The sequence below is a fragment of the Haemaphysalis longicornis genome, unplaced genomic scaffold (genome assembly GCF_048455015.1).
Source record: "Haemaphysalis longicornis isolate Haplotype H1 unplaced genomic scaffold, Haemaphysalis longicornis Haplotype H1 scaffold_29, whole genome shotgun sequence".
NCBI classification, from domain to species: Eukaryota; Metazoa; Arthropoda; class Arachnida; order Ixodida; family Ixodidae; genus Haemaphysalis; species Haemaphysalis longicornis.
The window spans coordinates 2,514,388-2,540,615 of record NW_027526331.1 but is presented as its reverse complement, the minus strand read 5'-3'; the positions used below and the strand labels follow the sequence as shown (position 1 = coordinate 2,540,615).

At 47.3% G+C, this 26,228-nt stretch overlaps 1 protein-coding gene across 2 annotated transcripts in view; it reads right to left on the bottom strand.

Annotated features, from left to right (window-relative positions):
* LOC144173118 (transformation/transcription domain-associated protein-like) overlaps positions 1–14,845 on the bottom strand; it is a 141,123-nt gene extending 126,278 nt beyond the window's left edge. For both annotated transcript variants that reach the window (XM_077701631.1, XM_077701632.1), the window contains exons 1-3: positions 14,606–14,845; positions 1,573–1,681; positions 406–455 (exon numbers count right to left, since the gene is read on the bottom strand). In XM_077701631.1, coding sequence (XP_077557757.1) covers positions 406–455; positions 1,573–1,654 — 132 coding nt within the window. In that variant the 5' untranslated portion in view covers positions 1,655–1,681; positions 14,606–14,845. The remainder of the gene's footprint in view (positions 1–405; positions 456–1,572; positions 1,682–14,605) is intronic.
* Positions 14,846–26,228: the final 11,383 nt, after the last annotated feature.

Genomic DNA, 26,228 nt, shown 5'->3' with positions numbered 1-26,228 from the left:
TGGCCGACAAGACTTCCTCCCCCCTTTGGCCGTGAAAGGTCATACTCACGTACACAAGACCACCACGCTACAAAAAAGAAATGAAACCCACTACTATGCTGTTGTCCTCAGTTCCAAATGGGTTACACCACTAAAACCTGCCAATGGTGCAACAAACCACAAAAGACACCAACAGAACACAAGAGTCATTGGAACACACAGCCAAGCACTAACTCACTAACTCCCTTCTCTATCGCAGAGGTCCTTGCGTTCTGTCCACGTCTTTTGCAGGTTTCAGAGATGAGCCAACTAGCCAAAGTTCTTGCATCATGACGGGTTACTGCACCGGGGTTCTTTCGCATGCCTCTAACGTCGCATAAATCAGCCAGGACAAAAAAAAAAAAAAGTACACAGACTCACACCCACCTCAAGCTCCTCGCTGAGCTCCTGGACAGCCTTCAGCTTGCTCTCATCCTCTGCAAGGAGCCACAAAGATTGGACAGGTCAACCCACGGCAATCTCCTGCCAGAAAATCTAAACAACGGAGGCAACCAGAAGGCCTTTGCAAAATAAAACTTCTTTTTCTTCCCTACAGTGCAAGGCCTCACAGTGAAGCCCCACAACCTAGTCATGCCACCACTAACCCGTTGGAACTAATCAGAAGGCCCCTCTGAGGTTCCACATGTAGCTGCACCGTGCAGCTTACTCTAACCCTTCCTCTTACTACCTACAAGAAGTGTAGGGCGGCCCCCGATTTTAGGGTTTGTCTGGAAGAAGAGCCGACGCTACATTTGCAGTGCAATGCAATGACGTCTTAGTTTTCAAATCCTTACGCTCGTCGCGCAGCAGTTAGGACTGACTCGGTGTTGGCTGTGGCCCAGTTTACGCGCCATACACAGGCTGACAATAACTTGAATCCTGGCCCTTCAGGACATTACCCCAAAGCAGTCCGAAATGAACCTGCAACCTGCGTGGGCCACGGGCACACATTCCACAGCACGACGGCCTCCAAGCCATAAATGGGCTTTTAGAAGAAAACATGGAGACCAAATGCAAGTTTAGTTTAGGGACATCGATTTTGCCACAAACTGCGAATGAACAATGGAGGTGTTAAGGAAAAAATGTGAAGCAGTGGTGACTCCCCCACAAGTCTCTTTCTGGCTATTCCTCTATGACGTCACGGAACCTTGCTCATGCAATTGGTGGCTGCTGACCTGAGCCACCACCAATCAACAAGTCTGGGCAATTGCAGTGCGGCTTCTAGCTCCAATTGATCGTGTCACTTGAATGAAAACATGCAGTTAACATACTGATGACTACGTTTCTAGTGCTAGCCTATTATATGTCACCGTAGTGCGAAATTTGAAAGCTCTTCCATAGTTCTTGTGTTTTTCAATAAAAAAAATGTCTTCAGTGGCTCTAATGAGGCTGAATAAGTTCCCAAGGGCCAGTTCTTTCAAGCTGAATAAATTTGTATTGTGTCTTCCCGCCCCCTTTAAAAGCAAACAAGCGTTACTGCAGCATAAGTGACAGCTGCCAACTATGAGACAGACAAAAGCCCCCCTCGTCGTGCACGGCCGGGGCAAAGCTCACTCGCTGCAGGGTCCTCGAGCATGGACACAAAGGAGCGGTAGGTGTTGATCTGCGTCAGCGGGTCCAGGGGCAGCGTCGCCATGGCAACCGCACGGGCAGGGGGACCCCACTGCAACGGGGGAGCAGGCAGGCATGGCCGGTGTCAAGAAGAGGCCCCATTTACCAAGTGTGCTGGTTAATTCCAGCAGCTTCTCTTCACCAAGACCCAGCAGCCACATTTAGACACAGGTTAGAAAGCGAGGAAAAGTCCAATGCTCACTTCAGTACTCAACTTCACTGTAGTGCCCGCTCCTCCTCCACAACTTTCATTGCATCTTGCTCTCACTGGAGAGACCCCAAGCAAACTTCCTGACCCGTGACTGTTTAAGGACGTTAGTCTTTCATGGGCTACTTAACCACAGAAATTTTGGTCTGTCTGTCTGTGTGTCTGTCTCTCTGTGACTCAATTCAGCCAGCAGGCCAAAGTGAAACAGAAGCTGCGCAATAGTCATATATAGCACATCCAATGGCACTCTTCATACTTGTCAACACTGTTGGACAAGAACAAGACATTATGCACATATAAGGCAGAAAATCAATACATAAGTGATATTTGCAGTGTTCCTTTATTTAAAAAAATCATGGATGCTTGGTTTTTGCGATAGAAAATGAAATACTACACAAACTGCTGTTGATCTGCAGAGGGACAAAGTCCTCGTCAGGCGATTTAGCCTTTAGTCTCTGTCCCTGTAGCGCACGTTTATTTTGGTTTCTTCGAATAAAGGATTGATTGATTGAGTGATTGACAAAAATTGTCGCCTGCTGTAGCCCACGCTACTATAGCTCCTGGCAGCATTTAAGAAATCAAACGGCAACAGTAGCAAAAGGTTCCTCTAGATAGGTTCTACGTTCCACTTGGAATTCTTGTAGAGTAGGGCAACGTGGTTCCATAAACGCTGTAGTAGGGTGCCTCGATTCACGCGTTTCCGCCATCCAGCATCACTGGCATCGAGGCACCCGGCCTGGAGCAGTAGAATGCGGTAAATTTAAATTGACTTGAGCAAGCCTCTACAGGTTACCTTGAGAGGAACAAGACAGGAGAGGAACAGCATGAGAGGTGAGTGGGAAAGCGAAGGGAGGCATTTACTTGTCAGGGGCGCCAGTCCACTATCCTCTTTCGACGACATTTGCAAGGAAAGGAGCAGATACACGGCCATTTTTTTTTTTGCTTGTAGCACAAGCAGGACACAATAATTTAGACAACTTTGTGCCCTTCTCACACCAACGTTTCCCGTCTTACACACGTATGCACGCACGCAGTAATCATTGACTGTGAGCACCAATAGATGTACCATCTTGTTGATGCCACTGTATACACGCAACACAACCCTCTCAGATTGACGAGCTTTTTTTTTTTTAAAGACGCAATTGTGAATCACATGGGTTGTCTGCACTTTGGTATGCATAGCCCGACAGGTCTATGGATGAGAGAAAGCATGGGCACAGAGACCCCACTAATTCCTCACTTTCTGAAAAGCACACACGGGTACCAACACTAGTGATGTCGTGTAAACACTCACATCAGTACAGATAATACGAGAAAACTGGCCAGGTTAGGTAGTAAATATTTTATAAGTTGTTATGCTGCAAGTAAAGGCCTACAGTAGTCGGTTGTCTGCTGCAAGATTTGGTCCTCGTAACCAGGGAAGGTACAACTTTAAGCATGAAGTACTGAACGGTTAATGGAGTACATTTTTCAACTTTTTAGGGTGGTTTTACATAAAAACATGCTTCTTTATTAGCTCAAAGAAGTGAACAAAAATCTAGTGCAAAGCGCCACGCAACTGCGGCTAAAAAACATGAGACATCTGGCTCAACTCTGGTATTGCACTGCAGTAATCGTTGCAAATGCGGCAAATAAAGGCCTACAGTCATCAGTTGTCTGCTACAAGATTTGGTCCTTATGGCCAGAGAAGGTATGATTCTTGTTTTGAACTGTTCATTCAAATTCACCAGAGCTTGGCTATGCTTTGGGTTAATCTCCAATGACCGAGACGATGACTGGCCTGTGGTCAGACCGGTTGGATGTTTACACATTGATCCCACAGCACTTCCCTCCCTATTGGTGCTTTCCTCTTTCTGCTGTCTCTTGATCTTTCATTTCCAACTTGCGTTCTTTCCCGTTTTTTCACCTTCAGTGTGACAGCCATGGAGGAGGGATCGGCCACAACACGATCACCCATTTCAAGACTTTCACTTGAGATTTCAAACCACATCCTCATACCCAACTTGCAGAGTGCCCTGGCATCCGCATCCATAACCTCCACTCTTTACACCATCCTGCTTGCTTGGCGATCAAAGGGACCATGGTTAAAATCAACCATAGTAAGATTTTTTTTTCGGACTGTTAATGACCTGCAATGAGGACCATGCATGCCCACGCCGACACAATTGTGCTGGGCCAGTAAACTAAGAACACTTCACGCGAAACGGTGTGCCCAACAAGCGTTCACTGTGTCAGGTTCCACAAGTCACACAGGCAGTGCGTGGTTATACCACGTCCACACTAAGCCCCGCGACACCGCCACAGCGGGAACAGGTCTCTCTGGATCCATAGGGCACTACCGCAAGTGGAGGACATTGAACACCTCGCATATGCGAACGACGTTACCATATGGAGCACGTCTGGATCACTCGGACCCATTTAGATGCAACTGCAGGAAGCACTCAATCAAGACCAACGAGCAGCCACAACAATGGGACTATCGTGCTCTGCAGAAAAAACAGAACTGCTAACCATAGCCAACGGACAGTGGAAACATCCTCCAATTACTTTAACCCCGCATGAAAACAACAGTCCAACAGCGTCCGCCATCAAAGTACTGGGACACTACTTCCAAAAAGACGGAGGGGGACACGCCACAACCAACCAGATACTAAAGCAAGTAGAGCAGGTTCTACAACTTACAAAATGGATCTCAAACAAGAAGAAGGAGCTCAAAGAAAGTGACCAGCTGAGACTGTATGAGGCCCTCGTCATATTGTGAATGAGATACGCAGCACCGTGCACCAATTTTACAGGGACACAGCACGAAGAAATCTGCAAAGCCATCAAGGTCAAAGCAAAGCCATCAAAGCGAGCAACACAGTCCTTGACAAAATAAGAACAGTGACCGTGGACGAAATAAACGCTGTTCCCAAACACAACCAACTGGCAAGACCAAACCACAGCCGCTCGACAACTCCTGGAATCTCTAGGATACACGGACAGCCAAGCAGCCCCACCCATTGCCAAAATACACCAACGAAACAGGCAAAAGATCAAGATGGCCACCATACCGAATAGCATGGATCCAATCCGACACACTGAAAGAAGATCCGTAAGAGCAAATTACTTTAGTGCAGAAACGAAGGGGGAGCTGGTTAAAATGCACACCTACACAGACTAGGGTTGCTACCTGCTCGACCGGTATTTTAGACAGCGGGCCGGTTGCCGGTCCGTACTTAACCGGTTTTTTGGCCATTGTGCCGCGATTATCTATTTTTTGGCCTTTTATAAACATCAATTCACCAACTGCGACGATAAATATGTGTCGACAAGCCGCGCAAAGACATGCGAGCAGAGAAAAAACACGGGCGAGCGCACTCCCTTGGAGGGGGACCGAAGGGAGTAACAACAGAACGAAATGCCGCGACCGCAGTCAGCAAGGGCGGTTACTTTTCAGTGTAGCACGTTCAGAGCAATAACCAAATTCTGAATCACTTCCAGTACAAATGTTATGTTGAGTTCTCTCTAGGGAAACGCTACAAACAAACAGCAGGCTTTTTTCAATGCAAATTCAACTTTATATATACCACGTCGCCCCCCCCCCCCCTTGACCCCTTCCCCCAAGTGCCTTTTTTTTTTTTCAGGGAAAGGCAGCAACCCTAACATGACGTTGCAGGAGCCAACAACACATGGGCAATAGCATATTGGAACACACTCGACTGATGCTACACTGAGAGTAACGTGCACTTCCAGAAGGCAGAAGCAGCACGAATCTACGCAATGGGAAAAGCGATGTGCCATCTCAGTCAACCAACCTGCCCCCTAAATATATACACAGATGGCAAGGAAGCCTGGCGAATTATAACATCAGGACACACCCTCCAAAACACGGTACAGCTTTTTGTGAAGGTACAGTGGATTCCGGGTCACGCTCGCATACTGGGTAATGAAGAGCAAATGAACTCGCCCGAGAAGCGCACTGCCGGGCTCCCAGGAACAGCAGCAAAAATCTCAGGGAAACGGATCCAAGCCCACAACAGCTTCCCCTAACAGACTGCAGGAGAGCCAGACAGCAGTTTCCCCAACTGCACCCACAGCTAGACAGATACCAACACACTACATACAGACAAGCTCAAACCGGTTTGCTACCCACACCGGCTAGATTACACCTCATACCAGGCAGAAAGACAGATACACCCCCCATGTGCCCCTCCGGCAATGTCATCGCCTAATCAACAACACATATTATGGGAGTGCCCCCTTCATGCACAAATTAGACGACGCTACACTGAAGAATGGCTGGCCACCCAGAAGACCGGAGAAGAGCAATGTGGCCTGGTGGACTTCCTCGAGAAGACCATCAGTGGGAGCCTGGACAAAGGTACCCAGACTCCATGAAGGTCTCCGCCGGTGGCCTTTCCCTTTGTTTTGCTGAAAATAAATTTCTCTCTCTCCCCCCTCCCCCCCAAATTGTTCAAACACTGAACCTTATGATCGTGTTATAGGAAATGACCCTTGGGTAGCACACCTTCTGAGTTATTGCCGTAAAATGCGACATACGACTGGCTCAAACCATCAGTTTTTCCCCACAAACTTACACCTCAGCAGTAATGACCGTGGGCCATGACAAGTGCAAGTACGCATCATCCCAATGTACTGCCTGTATAGCCATATAAGATATGCCCACTCCAGAAGAACTTTTGTTTCCCCCTGGAGTGATGGTGCTAAGAGCCGACTTGGCTCAAATCTGCCCCTACGCAGCCTAAGAGGTATGTCCCACACCACAATCACGGTCCCTCATGTTGCTCTCGTGCTTCGCAATTAATTCAGACACAGGGCTCTCAGCCTCTCCAGCACGCCCGCACAGCTGTGGGCTAACTTCACTTTCCACTGTGGCTACCACGAGCGAGTACAGCCAGTCCTGTTCAACAGCCGCTCTAACAGACAGTGCCTATTGGTTCTGCCGGCCTCACAAAATGCCAAAAAGAGCTTACTCTTGCAAGTGGATCCAAAGGGGGCCTTTCCTGTGCATACCATGATGCAATCTCTAAACATTGTTTCATGTTCTTCAGTAAGAACATGCCAATTTGATCTCGTAAACTTGCCTAATGCTGGCATTTCTTCAGCTTTTCTGCTAGCGCGCACAGCAAGGAGTTGGCATGAGGAAAAGACGAGCAGCAGCTGCACAGACTTGGGTGAAGACCCCTCACTACAGTTTGCGCTGCTTTTTGTCATGTCTTCTTTTTCCCTCAACCTGCTATCGCCACTTCGTACAGTTGAACCTCGTTATAACAAACACTGATATAGCGAATTATCAGCTATAGTGAACTAAATACGAACTTGGTTGGCCACGCTTTATTTCAATGACACTTATTCTTTTGTAACAAAGCTGAAACCGTGAGGGCCGCGCGTGATATCGGATATAACGGTGAAATATTTGACCAGGAGGCTGAGAAGCTACTTGCGAAAACCCCCGTAATCCGAAAGTGCAGAAGTATAAAGACCCGCCGCGGTGGCTCAGTGGCTAAGGCGTTGTGCTGCTGAGCGCGAGGTTGCGGGTTCAATTCCCGGCCGCGGCAGCCGCTTTTCTGATGGAGGCAAAAAGCGAGAACGCCCGTGTGTACGAGATTTCGGCGCACGTTCAAGATCCCCAAGTGGTCAAAATTAATCCGGAGCCCTCCACTACGGCGCGCCTGATCGCCTGGGAAGCGTCGGTGCGTTAAACCCAACAATCAATCAATCAGAAGTATAAAGGCACTTTTGTTCATGGACACTGTGGAGAACTTCATCCTGCTGAGTGCTGTGAGTAAGCCACCACACGAAGATCACATTCTTCATCAAATAAATAAGGACGCAGGCCTGTTTTGTCAGGCGAACTTTGCCCTCTTGTAATTTCATGCACTCATGTTCCAGTCCATTGAGCTTGAAATGCAACAAGGAGAAAGGTAAGGGTTAGCCTGTTCATAGTGGGTTCGAAGCCTTCAAAAATACATTTTATTATAAAGTATTTTTGCACGATCCAGATAGCCGATTTGTTATAGCCTATTTTTACCTTTACTGTTACAACGAATATCGGTTATACAAACTAATTTGCTGTCCCGATACTACTTCATTATATTGAAGTTCGACTGTATTTGCATTGTGACAACAAGATTAAAAGTTGCTACTTCTGCAGTCTGCAAGTTTTGTTGACCCACAGCACACACCCACAGTGTTACACGTCGCTCACAGCAATGCCTGTCAAGCCTACTGTCGGCAGCACAAAATAAGTTTCTCACCCAAAAAACTATGAAGCGTTCAGTGCGCCAGGCTCCGATGCCATAGGTCAGAGTCAGAGTCAGCCAACTGGGGCACAGGACGTGAGTGCTTATAGAAGCCGGCACAGATGAGAAGTGGCCATGTTAGAGGAGCGCCAAAGGCAAGAGACAAACTGGACGACGTCAACATGCCAATGTTCGTACACACCGCACTTGCTGGCCCCACCACCACCCCAGACCACTTCCCATACTACGAACTCAAAGTGTTACAATGGAGCTCAATAAAAAAAACCCACAATGAAGAGGTGCCTTAATGCAAATGCTCGTAAATTTGCACAGAATGCATTTGGCAACAAATGGAGATTTTAAGGCTGTGGCCGGATAAAGCCAGCTGCTATTGTCAATGATCCTCAATCTTAATTTTAGCCATTAAACAAACTGCAGAACAGACATACTCTTTTATTCGGCAGTTCCTAGCCCAGGAAAAGTCCTTTGTTGTCAAACAAATGCGAAGGAAGATATAGAGCCACGGAATGCCTTCTCCTCACACTGGCACAAACATCTGCCTGTCGCCTGCTTTGAAACTCTGGTTTGTGGGCCCTAACCCTCAGTAGCAAAGAGCATGCAAAACAGCCATGAAAGTTTCTGGCTCTGCTCAAAATCTGAAGAAACACAAAATTCGCAGCAAACTTTTTCTACGGTGCTCTGTTATACCATGAAACAAGGTCTGAAAGGTTTCGATGCGGGGGTTGCATTCTAGGCTTTTTATTGCTATCAAGGCTGCTGGACTGCAGAGCAGCAAACGAATCAATTAACAAAAATGCACACTTTGAGTTGGCCGAACTTTAACTGGATCCACATTACAATATACAGTATACTCTCGATAAACAGAACTTCAAGGGACCGAAAAAAATTATTTCTGTTTAATAGGAGTTGTGCTTACTGAGATAGATGTTACAAGAAAATTACAAGCAAGAAACCTACAAGAGGTTTAGGCACAGCATTCACAAAGTTGATTTGGCAACAATGAGCCGCTGTGCACTACAAAATGCATCAATTATTTTTGTTTGAGTCCTTGCAACTGCATCTTCACGGAGGCTAAAGGCCTCAACTTCGCGAGTGCTGACGAGCCACCGAATTTAGAAGACGGCAACGCGGTAATGAAGCGCGAACAGCATCACAACGGCACGAACGAGGCGGCAGGAGCTAAGCCTTGTAACCTCGGCGTCCTGAATCGAGACCGAACGACTGGAACAAGAACTGCGATGTTGCATTTGCTGCGCTAACACGGCTGACCACAAATGAGACGAGGCTTACCAGGCCAACTAGGCTAAAAAAAACTATGAAGGAAGAAAAAAAACAATAACAAAACAGCTGAACCGTAAAAAGCTGATTCTCATGCCAATGGATTTCACAAGAAGTTCCATTTCTGGTTCCGTTTACACGGTGAGGCGGAAATTTTAGTTTTGATTACCGAGAGTTTTTTTTACGTTATCTGAATACAACACCAACCAACTTACACGCTACTGTTCCGTTTAAGCGGCAATTCCGTTTAAGCAATTTCTGTTTATCGAGATTCTACTGTATACTAAGACAAATACAAAGGAGAGGAGTTAAGCAACAAAAAAGGAAGAGCCAGTGTTACTGGTTTCAGTTTATCACTTAAACAGGTTCCCTCGCTCACAGCACACAACCTTCGCAAACTTGCGCACCCTGTCACTACTTGTTTGAAGACTAGGAAGACAGGAGCCAGAGCAGCAGTCATTCAGTCTACTGCCTTGGTGAATCAATGTACAGAGACTTGGCGGGCATCAGCTCCAGACCAGGTGGCGACATTGTTCAAAGCCAATGCCGATAATCTTCTACCACTTTGATTCATTGAGGAAAAAATATCACACCCCTCCTTGTAATACCGCTTATGATGCACAATAAAGATGTGTACAACACAAGCAAAATTTTTGAAAAGAAATTGCAGGAAATCAATGTGAGCCAAAGATGTATGGCCAAGGCCTTTTTGCGCCATCGGTCCAGCTTCCCCTTCATCAATAATACTTAGGGTTGTTTGTTTTCGGGTTTTGTATTTTTTTTAAATTGGGGAGGGTAAAAATCGGGTGCAATTTTTCAAACTGAAATCGTGGAGAAATCGGGTTTTTTTGTAAAATCATTCCAAAATTCAGGTGAAAAATACAGATGCCCTAATACACTCAGTTTATTTTATCAGAAGGTACCACGAGCTTTTTACCTTTAACGCATCAAAATTGGTGTTTCTTTCAAGTTGGTAATCGGGCGGACATGCAGTGGTTCTCAAATGGGGCTCGCGGACCCCAGGGGGTCCGCGATAGCATTTCAGGGGTCCGCGAAGCTTCCCACCAAACGTTTCACCCGCCATTTTTCTCTCGATTTTTCCAGCATTTGCTTGCAAAGCAAAAAGGTGGATCCGCCGGATTAAATGTACATTTAGCTTCTCCGCGTGGCACATATTTTGACATCTGCATTTTGTCCAACACGCCAGCTATGAAAGACAAAGAAAAGAAACCCACAAAAGGCAGCACATAGGTGTCTAGAAGACTTACAGATTCAAGTACAAATTGTTTGACATTATGGCACAGATCAACATACGCTCCATCGTGGGGTCCCCCATCACTATCGCAAGCCCAAAAGGGGTCCCCGGGGCAGTCATAGCTGAGAACCACTGCTCTAGAAAATACTCTCCGAACTTCGGCGTTTGTTTGAAATGAATCAGTAATGATGACAGTAACGGGTGTTGATAACCTCCAAGAAATTGAACATTCCTTTAACGAAAAAGCTGGTCACCAGGTTTTTACACACCCTTGTTTACATACATCATCATCTGCATGCGCAACATGTCAATCTCCACTCGAGACCTGTCCGATCGTTGAACATATCTCCGCGCCGGGAAAAAGTTCTCTCAACATCGCAGCTTCCAATATCAGTGCCGCATTTTCCAGACTGCAGTAGCGAGCGGTAGAGTCATGCCAATACTCAATGAAAACGAAAGCCGTTTGTGGAGCTTGCTTCCACCAAGTACTGGTTAAAAATGGCGGAATGTCAGCGCCCTATTGTGCAGAACGATACTTTGAAATGGCCCATAAAGGGAGAAATAGGGTTCATCCCAATTGTCCGGAAACATGTTCAGGGTGTAAAAATCGGGTAAAATAAGATTTCACCCGAAAACAAACAACACTACAGGTTTTCCCGCTCAATTTAATCCAATCGCCATACAATTTAATCCAAGCGCCAGCCAATTTAATCCAAGTGCCATCTAATTTAATCCAACCGCCATCGAATTTAATCCGGGTGCCAGTGAATTTAATCCAAGCGCCAACCAATGTAATCCAGCTGTCGGAAGGTTATTCAGGGGTGTTCCGTGCGGAATTTGGCGCACCTTTGCCGACATTGTTGCCCGTGGTGCGGGGAAAACGTGGCGTTTCTTGATCCATTATGTGCAAAATATCTCATTTCGAAGAGCTCAATATCCATTTATTAACACGCGCAGACCGTTGCTGCGAGCTGATCGCCTGCAACAGCGCCGTCGATAACACATCTCAGAAGTATCGTCTGATCTCGGCGTAACAATGCCTTCAAAAGCTCATTTGATAAAGGCACATTACGTAAATGCCCTTTGCATGCTTATTTTCAACAGTTAAATGCTTTTCTGTGGCGTTAAGCAATATTTCCGAATTTTATTATCACCTGCGAGATCGTCAGAAATATCGCCTGCTGGCGACAGAAGTGTCGTCTGCTCGTGTAAAAATACGCGGGCAAATCTGCTAAGGTAACAATACGCGAGCAGACGATACTTCTGACGATTTCGCAGACGATCACCACACGCCACCAACGGATCAAACAAGACCGCTCTCCAGGTCTGCGGGTGTTATTAAGTGTCCATTAACCTGCTCGCATATGATATTTTGCACATAAGGCATCAAGGAACACCACGTTTTCATCACACCACGCGCATCAAAACCCGCAAAGCGGCGCCTAATTCCACACAAAACACCCCTGAACAACCTTCCGACAGCTGGATTAAATTGGTTGGCACTTGGATTAAATTCGCTGGCGCCTGGATTAAATTCGATGGCGTTTCGATTAAATTAGATGGCATTTGGATTAAATTGGCTGGCGATTGGATTAAATTGTATGGCGATTGGATTAAATTGAGCGGGAAAACCTGTAGTAATACTCTATTGTAATGAAAGCATGATCCGTCTTCTCGTTGTACAGAATGTGCACACAGTTCCACTGCCCCGAAGTCGAAAATAAAGAGAAGCTGTACAGTGAGGACGTGGGAGAATTCACGCAAAAGTGTTTTCAAAATGCAAAACAATCTCACAGCTACATTTTCGGGCACATAGCAGTGATCTAGGCACTTGTCATCGGCTTTGGGAGAGATGGACATATTCATGCTCGTTTCTTGTATCTCTGATTTTACTGTGCGCACCACCATACATTTCACGTCTCTGTTGATAAAAATGTAGTCGATAGTATGCGCTGTCGCGGCCCGTTTCTTCTTCCAGAGTGTTAGTTTAGCGTGCAGTTGTTCACAAGATTAGGAACGGATTGGGGTGCACTCAGAAATCCCTCCCAATGGTAAGCTACCTCTACTGCACAAAAGTCTCGTACACAACCAATGTATATTGCCAGTACTATAACACATCAGGTCGGAGCTTGGTGACTAACTAAGCCCCTGGAAAGAAAACTTAGGTTAACTCAGTGAGCCACAGGACGAGGGATGGTATGAGGGATTTTCAGAGATGGGAGGTGAGCACAATAGATCAGGGCGCACACTTGGGTGGTTGGTACCATAGTTGGAATGCAGAGGGAAAAAAATGGACTTGAACGGAACAAGATGATGGCAATTATTAGCGGCTCTCTTTTCGAGTTGGGAAATCAGTTGTCAGCAACCGACTTGCCTAATCCATTTTAATCTCCCATCACTCTTTCCCCCCCCTGTTCGAAATTTTAATCCATATGATTACTCTGACATACCAACTCTTCCCTACTTTTCCTCCACCCCCATTCCAGGCGCATCTCTTCATCACCTCTATGGCCCTGAAGTTGCGGCTCCCCCTCACTCCAAATCCCAAAGCCTCCGCCAACGTCGTTTCCCCATAGCCCTGCGGTGGTTGTATCTACATGCTGTTCCTGACAATATGGCCTATGGTTTCCCAATCTCTGCCGCAGCATACACGTTTCATCCTGCTGCCTGTAGGTACCCGTGTATGCCCGGGTTCTCGGACACCCAGCCCGTGCTTCAAAGAACGATGCACTTCCCCTCGTATTGCAATAGAAGCCTTCCTTCTTGATTTCTAGTTTCGCCGTCCAATAAGCCTCCGGTGTTTTTTTTCGCTTCCATCCTCTGTGCCCACTTTGTCGTCCCTGTTGCCTTTACCGACTTCCCGTACCGCTTGGTCAGTTGTCTGGTCCTCCATCTACACCACGTGTCCACGCTCCTCATATGATGTGAAAAAACGCCACCTGGTGGATCATTAGGGTAACGGAGTCGGTACCAAGAGACGAGACTGGAAGTAGAAGGCTGATAATTCAAAGGAAAGATGAAATCAGAGAATTTGAAAATTTGGTGGCAAAGAATGCACTTGAGCAGAGCGGGACAGGAGTGGTTGGAGGTCAACAGGAGAAGCCTTCGTCTTGTAGTGGAGTGGACTGAATAGGCTGTTCGTGATGATGCGTCCCACATCGCACAGGCTGGTTGTCTTTCACTGCATTTACAACAAAAACTTCCGTGAACTGTATTCAAAACTTGCGCGTGTGAGCACAGGAGCCATCTAAAGTAACCACTGCCACGCACTACGTCATGGAGGCGCGACCAAAAAAGAATGCGTCCCCACGCGTTTGTGGATTTCCACAAAGGCGGACAGAGTAAAATACATAATCATTAGCAGCCTAACCAGCAGACTCAATTACCATAATTCAGATTTTCCCATTATAGCGCCTTAAACCGAAGAGTTTGGCTTTCCAAACTCCTCATTTAACCATCAAATTACGCTGGTTCCCAATCCTCTACCGGTGAAACATTTCCGGCTAGTATGACGAGCTGTTCACCGCAGCCAAAAGGTTTCTCCATTGCGCTGTGGAATGCGGTGAAAGGTTTCAAAAAATCCCTCGCTTTCGAATAGCTCACGTCAGCGCGTTGCATTCAGCGTTCAGCATAACCATTGAGCGCGTGCGTAAATAATCACGATCAGGTCCAGCGCGTGCATCTTTTACACCTACTACCGCGCAAATGTGAAAATTCAAGTCTTTTGGGCGTCATTCGCAGTTTTACTAACACTTCGCAGTTTTTAAAACAGCGCGTATGACGCTGTGAAACCCCACTGCGCAGATCGCGCACTCAACAAGCATTAGCGCGTGCGCGACTTTCTAAACGCAAATACTGTCACTAACCACGTTAGAGTGGAGAGGTTTAAAGGCACTTCGACGATAACCGGTACAAACGCCGATCTTTGCTGTAGGTTAGGAACTCTACGAGCACGCCGGCATTTCTTACCCAGGGGTCCCGGGGATGGATGCCGACCGACTCCTCCGGGTGGACGTCACATCGCGGCCAGCGTTACTGCGACGGTAACAGCCGGCCGCTAGAACGCTGAATGTACAACCCAACGAGTACGGCCTTTAAAAACACACTGGTAGAGGTCTAGGCGGGGGAACTTGGCAATAAACGGCACGAAAGCAGCACGCCAAACAAACTAGCGGATTCGGCGCCTTGCCCGACGGGTCGGGTCCGCGCCAGAGTTGCCAACGGCTGTCCTGCAAAGTCGACGTGCTTTGCGCCAATAATGGTAGAAAAAAAAACTTTTTTTCGCAAAATTAGAGTGCTTTAAATTGCAAGGAATCAGGCGTAAACATTCAAGCCCCTGGAATCATAGAGTTTCATACTAATATATACTAGAGGGAAATCTGGCGCCACTGTCTAGGGGAGCCGCGCTACAGCGAGCGTGCCGTCATGTACCGGGCGGGCACGTTCCACTTGTCCTTGGCATGGCTCACGAACAGGCTGAAAAGTTGGCTTTGGCTGCAAAAACGCAACAATAATACTGTAGAAGATTAATCGAATTTGTTCTGTTATTATAAAATAAAGCTACAGAAAGATTTATTTGTCAGGGATGATTTAGAAGCTTCATGGAAGATGAACAAAAAAACAATGTTACCTTTTTTGGCTTTAAGACGAAAAAGAAGCCATGTGGCTAACCAAGCCAAGGAGGCGAGGAACGTCGCCAGCTCCAATGGCGCCGCCCACGGCGGCCCGCGAATGCAGCGCCAGATTTCCCTCTAGTATATATTAGTATGAAACTCTATGCCTGGAATAAGCTGACGTCTCCCGTACACGCTTTTGTTTTAAGTCTCAAAAAAACAAAGATAACAACGGTATTTTGGCGGGTCGCTTAAACTTGTTTTCGCTCATGTCTGTTTAGGGAACCAAAACTCGCGAGAAAACGTCGAAACATTGGAATTTCGTCTTGCAATTACGTTTGATCCACACTGCAAGAACAATCCCGCAGGCCTCTATAATCATCGCTAGAGAGAGAGAGAGAGAAAAGACCTTTATTCTGCCGAAGTTACAGGCCGAGTCATCGCTAGATACTCCTTCTACGCCCTTTAATTAAAAAAAATAATAATACTACGGGCCCACTGGCCGCTGCGTTGTCCAGACTTACCACACGTTACCAGGGTTTCATCAATATATTCTAAAATCACTGACCAAGTCAAGAATAAAACCTTTGGCGTTCCGGTACGTCAGACATCTCATTTTTGACCTGGTCAGTAACCGCGATTTTACATTTCGAAATCTGGCCTCTGACCAGGCGGAGTTTCGTCGAACGTACACTTGACTACATTACCTATCGCTTTCATCGATATTGCGACGCCCCTCCGAAGATACGTAGCGCCTGGGGGAGTCGTCAAGATGGTAAGCTTAACTAAAGGCCCATCCTGTAAGAGGATATAGCACAAAGCCGCATTTCACGGTCATTTTCATGGTGAAACAGGAGCTCTAGCTGATTGTTCAGGGAAAAAAGGTGCAATTAAGTCGGGCAATCGTTGGGCGCGTTTACATGAACGCGACAATCGTAATGGTTTTCCAACGCATCGCTGGTGCGAGCTGGGAAGGCGCATGCCTCGAATATAGCAGTCGGGGGTAGATTGTCGTTTCCCTGTTTTAGGCGCAGCGATGACGGGAAAGTTTGTTGTTTATGTGTCTTCTTTTACAGAGTGCACTATTTGTCTCTTATTATTTTGTGTGTTGTATCTTGTCACCCAGGAGAAAATGGTAGCTGGTCCCAGCTGGTTTGTGGTTAAATTCCCAGTTGGGAACAGCTGGTCCCAGCTCGAACCAGCTCTGGTCCCAGCTGGGAACTTAACTATAAACCAGCTGGGACCATGGCTACTATTTTCTCCTGGGTACTGTCTATATTGTCATCTCATCCTCAGTTTGTTATAGTAAGCTGCGTGTAATCCCTATAGCAATCTTTATGCGCCATATGACTAATTATTGTCGTTCTTTCGTTGGTAAGTGTATCAGCACTTATACCTCATGCTTGTCCCTACAAATTATACAAGAAGAAGGAAAGGATGCCAAGAGAAACCCTTTTTGGGTATGTTCCAATCATCAAGGAACATCTCCATCGTCGTAATAATCATCATCATCATCATCAATGGGGTGCGCTGTTTCTGTGAGGCGACTAGAATGAAGCAATGAATGAGTGGAATTTATTGCTACAAGGAGGCCAAGAAGCTCTGTTTGGGAAAGAAAGTGTTAACCGTTTAGGGTGGGTATGTTCACGTGGGCACCACACCCGACAGAGCGTTCAATTTAAAACACGCTCACTGGGGAAGGCACACGTCTGGAAAGAAATGCACTCGGTGTGCGATTGTCATAGGAGTAGGCCCGGTTGCTGTATGGCCACAGCGAATTCCGCCATGTCTCCAGCTGGCGGTAAGTGAGGGATTTATTGAAATAGAAAGTGGAGAAAAAATGGACTGGGGATATTTTGAGCTCCCTTGGGAATTCACCAGCATACAACCCAGTCCTGGGGAAGGGGAAAGGGGGATTGAAAGTGGAAAGGTGAGAACAAATGGGGACAGAGAAACAGGGAGAGAAAGAAAGAGATAAGTAGTTCGTAAGGCTGACCAGCAGGCATTGGGCTACACTGGCGGGCCGGACCGTAGGCCGGGCGACCAGTGTCCCACGAGACATCCGCTCTGGGATGCCCCAAGGGAGTGTGCTGAGCCCGTTCCTGTTCGACATGGTGCTCGCTTCCCTGCCAGACTGCAATCCCGCTCGGCCCCGGTATCCTCAAAGCTAGACGCGCCTTACTCACACCCTCCCCCCCCGGTCCAGCCACATCCGATGAAGACAAATTGCGGTGTGGATTGAATTTGAGGGCATTTCCCGCCAATTCTGCCTGATCAGGTTTCCCGCAGAAATGCCCGTGATCTACCGAACTCACTATCGCATGCGTCTATCGCATGTCCGAAGCCATGTATTTCACTTAAAAAAAGAAATGACTGTAATTTTCCTTGTTTGGGCCATGATTGTCCTTTCCGAGCACTTGGTTATTGCGGGGTACAAAAGAATTACTGCGCAGTTAGTCTTACTGCCACTTGTGTTCATTGTAGACACTTTTGCATGTCTCAATAAAATGCTTACCTGTGGCCTGGTAGCAGGAGCTTTGAAGATAGATGGTACAGCATCGCACCGCAGGCGACGCTTCGCTCCAGTACGGAACATCGATTGCTGGAAATGTCTCGAGCAAAGCGTATGGTAGTGCTTCGGAACAAAGCCCTCTTGTCCCATGGCCCTGAGCCATTTTTCTAGAAGTTCAGCTTTCTTCAACGGGAATCTGGACACGGAAATTTCATTTCGCAGACAAGCACACAAACACACCAGGACATAGGCTGCTGCGGTTTTTGTTCGTGGCTTGGAAAATCATGCATTTCTTCATTTGTGGTGGGGTAAAGAGAATCATGCATTTCTTCGTTTGTGGTTTCTGACTGCGAAAGTACAAATTTGGGGCGATTCACCCCAAAATACCACCATGCACTACTCTGCAATTGACGCATAATGCAGTATATTTCTAGTTGTGTATCTACATCGCAACGTGATTCTCCATTCGCGCATGTTCTTGCGTTAGCAGCGAGTGGCTGATTTATTTATTTATTTATTTATTTATTTATTTATTTATTTATTTATTTATTTATTTATTTATTTACAAGTATACACGGTCCCTCTGAGAGGTCATGCAAGTGGGATTCATAACAAAGTACGCCAAGGAAAAACACTACACTCGCAATAGGGAAATACGGAAATACGGAGCACTATACTTCTACATGAAATGTAAAATCGCGTAAACAATACGCATAAAAAATGCACTCAAAAGAGCGAAAGAGAAATGAGGAGAGAGAGAGAGAGAGCGCAGTCGGCGACAGCGCTACAGTGAACCGGTGCGGACTTCTTAGGGCATTAGTACTTCTCAGAATAATCGAGCGTACTTAAACATAAAATAGCACTCTAACTTAGGCAGTCGCTGCTTCGGACTGCAGGCAATGCATATGGCGAGTCGGCAAGCTGTGATGTATTTACCATTTGAAGCATGCATGGAATAGTCAAATGTATTTGCTCAAGTGTTTGAAGACTTACTTGTGGTAAGACACTCGGTCTCCAACTTTATATTTACTCGTGCAAAACAAATAAGCACAACGCGACGACATCGCTCTCGTAGGTCAAATTGCGGCATCTGCTTTGAAGCCCTCCAAAGCGCGTAGCAGACGACAGTAAAATGCATTATTGCGAGAAAGCAAGAACACGGTTTGAGACTACCTGAATATTTTATTTTCATTTTTATTCCAGTAAAAATAATCAAAACAACAGCCCGCCGGGAGTATGTAATTTATAAATATATCTGAATATGGCCCGCTCATTGTCTGGCCACGGCGGCGTAGGACAAAATTAAGGGGCCTGTCTTTTGTTTCGTTTGTTTCCTCCTTAAACGCTAAATTTGCTTAACCCCCAAGTGACTTACCGATATGTATTTTTGTGCAGAGTAACTAAAATCTGGGTGCCTGAATGTGTCTCTTGCATCCGCTACGTAAAGAGTGGAGACAACTGCGTCGTCTGCTACGGCACCCGCCGTCATTACGCTTTCCGCCGCTGGTATACCAGACTCTCGTACGCAGACGCCTTACGTTGTGGTGACAAAATACTTTTAGAGACTACGAGATGCCTGTGGGATTGTTGGTGCGCGTTAACTGCGAAAGCGCTGACAAAGTTTGCAAAACTAAAAAGCAGGAGAAACATGTGCACGATACACGTGCACTGAAGCGCATGGATCCGTGGACGTGCGCTTCCGCGGGCGAGTATCGTGTCTTTCTTCTGCTTTTGATGTCTGTGAACTTCACCAGCACATTTTTTCTTAGACTCTTAAATGTCGCGAACATAACTACACATCAGTGACGCCCGCTTTTTAATTGTTAGCTTGATTGATTGATGAGGTTTTAGTGCACGTGGGATCGGAAACATGTAACGTGCAGCCAAACAACGGTTTATTTACATCGTTAGGAAATAAAAACACGCCGCAGCAGTGGGCAAGAAAGAAAAATAAGGCGTATTCTCTCTCTCCCTCTCTCTCTTTCTCTCTCTGTTTTTAGCAGGAGGTCTACGGGAACGTTTATCGTCTGCGAATTGTCTGCGATTATGACGGGCCCAGCCAGCCGTTACAAGGAAACCTTCTCAATACCACCACAAAGACAGACTTTAAATGTTTCACTTTCATTCTGGACCAACAGCCCACCAGAACTGTCCATGAAATTTGCATACAGACGACAAAACACTTGCACGCACAACGTTCCAGTTTCAGATGGGTGAAGTATGGTTGAACATATTCCAAGTAGCGGGTGTGGCGGTTGTTTACGATGCGTTTAGTGAGCCTGCAGAAGACCCGAGTGTGAGAGACCGGGCGGAGGTAGGAGAAGTCAATTTTACAGGTTCTTGGCTCTTTGGGTTAGGAATCAAAAAGATGATTGTCAGTTTCAGGTTGGTGACAACTATTCCGGTTTCTCCATTAGCTTGTTCAGTTCTAACTAATGAAGAAACCGGAATAGTTGCCACCAACCTGAAACTGACAATCATCATTTTGATTCCTAACCCAAAAAGCCAAGAACCAGTAAAATTGACTTTCTAATGTGACAAGAACAAATGTGTATTGGAATACTTTTATTTTGATAACTTTTCCCCTTTTCCCACTCTCCCCCATGCCTTTCAGGGTCTTATGACCTCCTCCAATAAACAGCCAATCAATCAATCAATCTCCATAAGCTATCAATGATAGGATCAAAGCGAAGGGGGAGGGCTGGTTTCGGCAGGTTGCGAAGGTGCTTCCAGGATACACGGTAGTCCCTTGGATCTGAATTGGGTTTGCCGTGGCTGATAGCCGTTGGAAGTTCAGAGGGGGTGAAGGGGACATCGAGGTCAGCATTAGATGACAAGATGGGCACATCTACGCGCATCCGGTGGCGTGCCTAGGCACATCCGGCGGTGGTTGGCGCGGCGTGAAGATGGCGATAGGAAAAGGTCGGTAACTGTATACCTTGTTCGTCATCGTAAGGATCGTGCGTAAAGGTAAGGGTTTCAAGTTAAATTGAAATCCTGCGAATTTCGCGCCCCGTAGTGGAATAATTTCGACCACCTGGGTATATTTAACATGCTCCGAAATCTGGTCACATGGGCGTTTTTAATTTTCGCCTCCGCATGAAAAAGGCTGCACTGGCCGGGACCGAGTCCGTGGCCTTTGGGTCAATAGCACAACACCTTAGACCTTGAACCACCGCGACGGTTAACGGTTGCAAATAGAGGGAGGCTGCGGAGAATTTTACATCATGCGGCGAGGCCTCTAAGAACCGTGTGCGCGTTGATATCTCATAGCAAGTATCTCCAACAGAGTACAACGAGGACGAAAAGAAGAAAAAAATGGCTCCAATCCACGCTGCGAAGCGGGTTGGAAAGCAAAGCTGTAAACGACACCCACAACAAATTGGCCATGTGACGTCACTTGAATTCACACACGTGGCTCTAGCAGCATGTGTCGGATCCTGCTTACGGCGCTCTCGAGAGAGACGGTAAGTACCGTCGAAAAGAGCAGGGGCCGAATTCTCTAAAACGACGGGGCGTCGCTTTGAAGCGACGGGTTAGCGCCATTGAAATGCATGTGTTGTGGGGTTGGGGCCGTCGCTTTGCGTGCGCCTCATGAGGGGTGATCCTGAGAAAAGCACTGTGGCGAGGGCACGAAGCGACACCCACTGCCCCCGTCGTTTCGCTTGTCACTTCGTGCCCTCGCCACAGTGCTTTTCTCAGGATCACCCCTCATGAGGCGCACGCAAAGCGACGGCCCCAACCCCACAACACATGCATTTCAATGGCGCTAACCCGTCGCTTCAAAGCGACGCCCCGTCGTTTTAGAGAATTCGGCACCAGTACTGTTCTTTTCGTCGAGCTTTGCATTCCCGCTCTTCTTGTGCAGTTTTCACTTTGCTTGGTCTCCTCATGGCAGCCTGCTATGACCCGAAGGCGTCGCTAGAGGGGTTCCGCTTAAGCCGTTACCTGGGATTCGCGGGGGCGGAGTCCCGAAGGCAACAGCGTCGGCCACGGCCGGGCTAGAGCGGCGGAAGCCGTCGCTGTCTTTAAGGAAAGTAGGTTGCCGACGTAGCTACCCAAGCTTTTTACTACCGAAATTCCCCCCGCCCCCACCCCCTCTCCGGGGGCGGCGTATATGCGTTCCCTAGTCAGCACAGCCAAGCGACGCGTGGCGCCATCTAGGGGCATGTTTGAAGCTATGTCCACGTGCATGTGGCCCTCAATTTAATCGCTCAGAACCGCTTGGTCTCGTAGTGCAGTAGTTCCGCTCCTGCGAAACAAACATCCTAACCCGGGTTCAAATCCCGTTTCCGCTTCTTTTTTGTTAATTTTCAAGGGTTCGTCATATTTGAATATTAATATTTATTATCACGCGTATAATATATTTACATCTTTATGCATTATAAAAGGGATTTCGGGTATTTTCGTTGCCTTTTGGTCCGTTTCAGCTACTGCTTCTTGTACGTTTTTGCGGGTTTTCCCCTTTTAGGTCGGTTTCGGCTATTTCTGTTTAATATTTTTCTACACCGTGGTTTTCAAACATTGCATGTCTGTTTTGGCTGTTATTTATTTCAGTTCGGATGGTTTTGTATGGTTTAGGTATGTTTATGCTGTGACATAACCCCCATAAGCAAGCTCAGGTGGCGGCTGGCTGTACTGACTAGGAAACGCATATAAGCCTCCGGGCGGGGGAAATCAATGATACGGAGGGCCTCTTCTAAAGTTCAAAGAATTACTAGACAAATTTTAAGAGAATCATAGGCCCTATCCTTCCCCCGCCAAAGAGAAAGTAGAGATTACGAACGTATCTTACGCAGGCTGCAAACCAACACTTGTTGTCCTGCCAGTGAAATTTTTTTTTATCCCAATACGGATGGGCGATGCCGTTTCAGTGTCGATATCTCCGATAATTTCCACATGGTTTCAGTTTGTCAGAAGAACCCCCCCCCCCCCCCCCCCCCCCGGAGACAGAGACCGGAAGTTTAGGCAGGAAAAATAGGTTTTTTGAGCAAAAATAGGCAGGTTAAAAGTGCCATTTAGGCAAATATAGTCACCAAATATTGTCGTTTAGGCACACACAAGCTCAATTCGTATTTACTTCAGCCCCCTATTCTACGACCAATTTCAATTTGCAGTAAAAACAGGAGACATGTCTTGTGCTGTGGGAAACTAACTTTATTCTCTTCGTGAAAATAAGCCAAGCAAGAGTGTCTATATTCTAACAGATTTGCGTGAAATGGAGGGTGATACGACAACAAAAGTATGGCTTAAAAGCTATGACAAATCAGACTAATCTCAATGATTTGTTGAAGGTGTACCTCCCTTCCGTGAATAATTGTGCGCGAAAAAACAACGCTAAATGTCCACAAGTTAGGGGAACGAGCTTGTTTTTCGGGGCGCTTCATGCCCTGATTCCATCTGGAATATCAGAATTTTTGCTGCTCAGAACCTTCGCCGTTGTTTAGCACAGGAAGTCCAGGAATTTGATGTCAGACAGAATGGCAGAATGTCAGACAGGAAGGACTCTATCCGCAACCGGTCCTTTGGGAATTAATGGTAGCGGATCTGTCCCAGACTTTCGAAATAAGCTCAGCATTCTTACATCGTTGAAATTTAAGCGCGAACTAGTAACCCGGACAAGCAAGAACGACGGCATCGGCGCTTCCTTCTTTGTTGCGTGTGTTTCTAGTTCGTGCTTAAATTTCAACGATGTATGTTCACCAAGTAGCTCGTCTCTCCCTTTTACTTCAGCATTCTTAGTCAGAGTGGCGCCCGAGCTCTTAGCTGCGGAAATGCTTTCGACCAAGAGTTTGAAATAAGCACACGAATGTGCCAAGTAACGTTCAAGAGTATACGAGGCGTAAAATATTTGGGCTGCAACGCTTTTATCGACTACGAAGCTGTTATTCCACCGGCGAGGGGTTTTGTAGTAGTTTTCGCTCTTAGCCGAGTTTTTTAAGCGGAACAACAGGCTCTGGTGGAGGAGGCAATATCGGTAACCGCTGCTTAAAGACACAATTGCGCCTCGAAGAACGATCTTAACTCCAGGTATTTATTAGATGCGACGCATCTCTTGCTCTCGGGCTTGTCCCTCCTGCGGCGTCGTCGCGGCGTCCGTCCGCATCCGTCCACCCACAGCTGTGTCCGTCCGTCCACAGCTGTGTCCGTCCGTCCACAGCTGTGTGCAACACTCTCACTCCGGCTCATTAGCCTACCACAGCTGGCGCGCTTGTTTGGCGCGCGCTTCGCTTTAAAGGAGCCATGAAGAGAAAATACAACTTCGTTTAATTTGAAAGAACTAGGATTCAGTATCTCACTCAGCTCCATTGCAGCCACAAAAGATGTTTCTTTTAATGAAAAAAAAAAAACATTTAAAAACTCAAATTTTGCGCCACAGTGACGTGTTATGAGCAAGAATGACGTCATACGGGCCAACAATAAAACATAATTTTCAGTGCGTTAACTGCCCTTTAGCATTCAAGTGATGCGGTCAAATGAAACTAGAGGCCCCATTACAGACGTCCAGTCATGTGTCGTCGCGACAGGTCAGTTAGGCGGCCGCCAATCGCACAAACAAGGTTCCGTGACGTCATAGAAAAGTTGCGGGAAATTGGCTAGGGGGTCGCGACTGCTTCACACGTTTTCTTTAATATCTCCGTTATTTGTTCAAAGATTGCAATGATATTGGTATCATTGTTATCGGGACTAAGCAGTCTTTGTAATAAAGCCAACTTGTATTTTGTCTTCATGGCTCCTTTAACAACTGCTCCGGTGCGCGCAAGTGCGCGCATGCGCGACCCTCCTCCGTTGTCTCCTCTCCTTCAATCGCTGTGAATATAAAGCGGGTATCGCGCCGCGGCGGTTCAGTCAAGCAAGCGCTCGCTCTCGCAATGACGTGACCTTGCTTTGACTACTTCGTGCTTGACTACTTTGTGCTTGACTTGATTCTTCCGATGAAGACGTGATGGAAGCGACGGTCCCTTCAGTGAGTGGTGTGACACAACAATTACGCCCATCGTCCCGCGTATAGGAACACCCGCATGTGATGGAAATGCATCATACGCGTTCACAACACGTTTCACGCGATTTAGAGAATCAACCCAACGGAAACACCAATTGAACCCCCCGATGCGTCGCATCACACCAGGGTTCCCTCGCGGGAAGATGGGCGTAATTTTCGTTGACACAGCAGAACGACCTGCTCAGCCCTCCACAACACCCATGAGTCCCATGGATAGTGTAGTGGACGCGCACTTCACGGCCCTCTGAAGGTGCCTTTCCGACGCTGTGCTCGGGCGGTTCGCGTTACCTGAGCCGCCGGATGTACGACGCGTGACTTATCATGTTCCACGCCTGCGCCGCCGCGCCGTCGCCATCGGGGACCGGGGGTGGGGAGGGGGGGTCGCCATTTCTTAAATTCTTTTCGCTTAATAATGGCAGTTGAGTTCCAGCAACCCATCGGTGTGTACGCTTTTATCTCGGCTCGTCAACCGACGAGACAGATAGTACAGGGAAGTGCAATCGTTCTGTACGAATTACAGGGCTATTCTGTTTGCAGGAGCCGACGACTAGCGAATCTGCGGGAATAACACCATTCTGTAACTCTGCGTTGTATACCGATTACCGATATTAGACAGCATGCAAGATTCTTTGCAATTAATTCCATTATTGCTAGGTTTCCAAACGCTCCTGAAGGTTACCCGGCACGGCAGATGCCGTCTGTCACGATTGGGCTGCTTGAAAAGCTCCGAGATGCTCATTCTTGTAAGCTCCGTTCCCCGTTCCTGCTTCGTCCTACTCGTGCTGCATATTGACGGCCGGCGGTGTACCCGTGATCTGCGGATGACTGCACGTGTTCGTGGCGCCACCTTAAAACTTTGCTGTGTCAGATTTGCACGTGGATTTCCCGTAGGAGGCGTCTTTGACCTTGAGGGGCATTTGTGCGGCTGTGTCGTGTTCATTTTCTTCTTTGCTTGTTTTTTACTGCAAGCGGCACACCTATGACTAGCCAAGAAAATTTTCGTGTCCGCGTCAGCAGAAAACTCTCAGGCTACTACTGGCTACACAAACGAACATACCAAGCTACTACTGGCTACTGGCTACACCCTGGCTACACAAACTACTGGCCCCGCCTGCGATCGAGCCTGGGTCCGCGTAGAGAAGAGGAGCAAGAGCCCATCGTTTTGCCGACTAAGCTACGCCCACACGTGGAGACGGGGAGACAGACAGTGGTTTGGATTCAGCGTCTGGCGAGGGGGAGGGCGCCTTTTTGGAGGCGACACATGAAACAAGAGTGAGGGGGAGGTAGTGAGAGGGATGACGCCAGAGCCGCGCGTGCCGCCCTCCTCCTCACCCTTCTAAAGACGCTAAATTGTGGCCGCCAGAAACGGCGTGTTCCGAACTGCGCAGGAAGGTGCCGGCACGAGCGACATGAAAGCAAGTAACGAAAAAACAGAACTCCCGCTCACGCTGTTCCAGGCAGGCG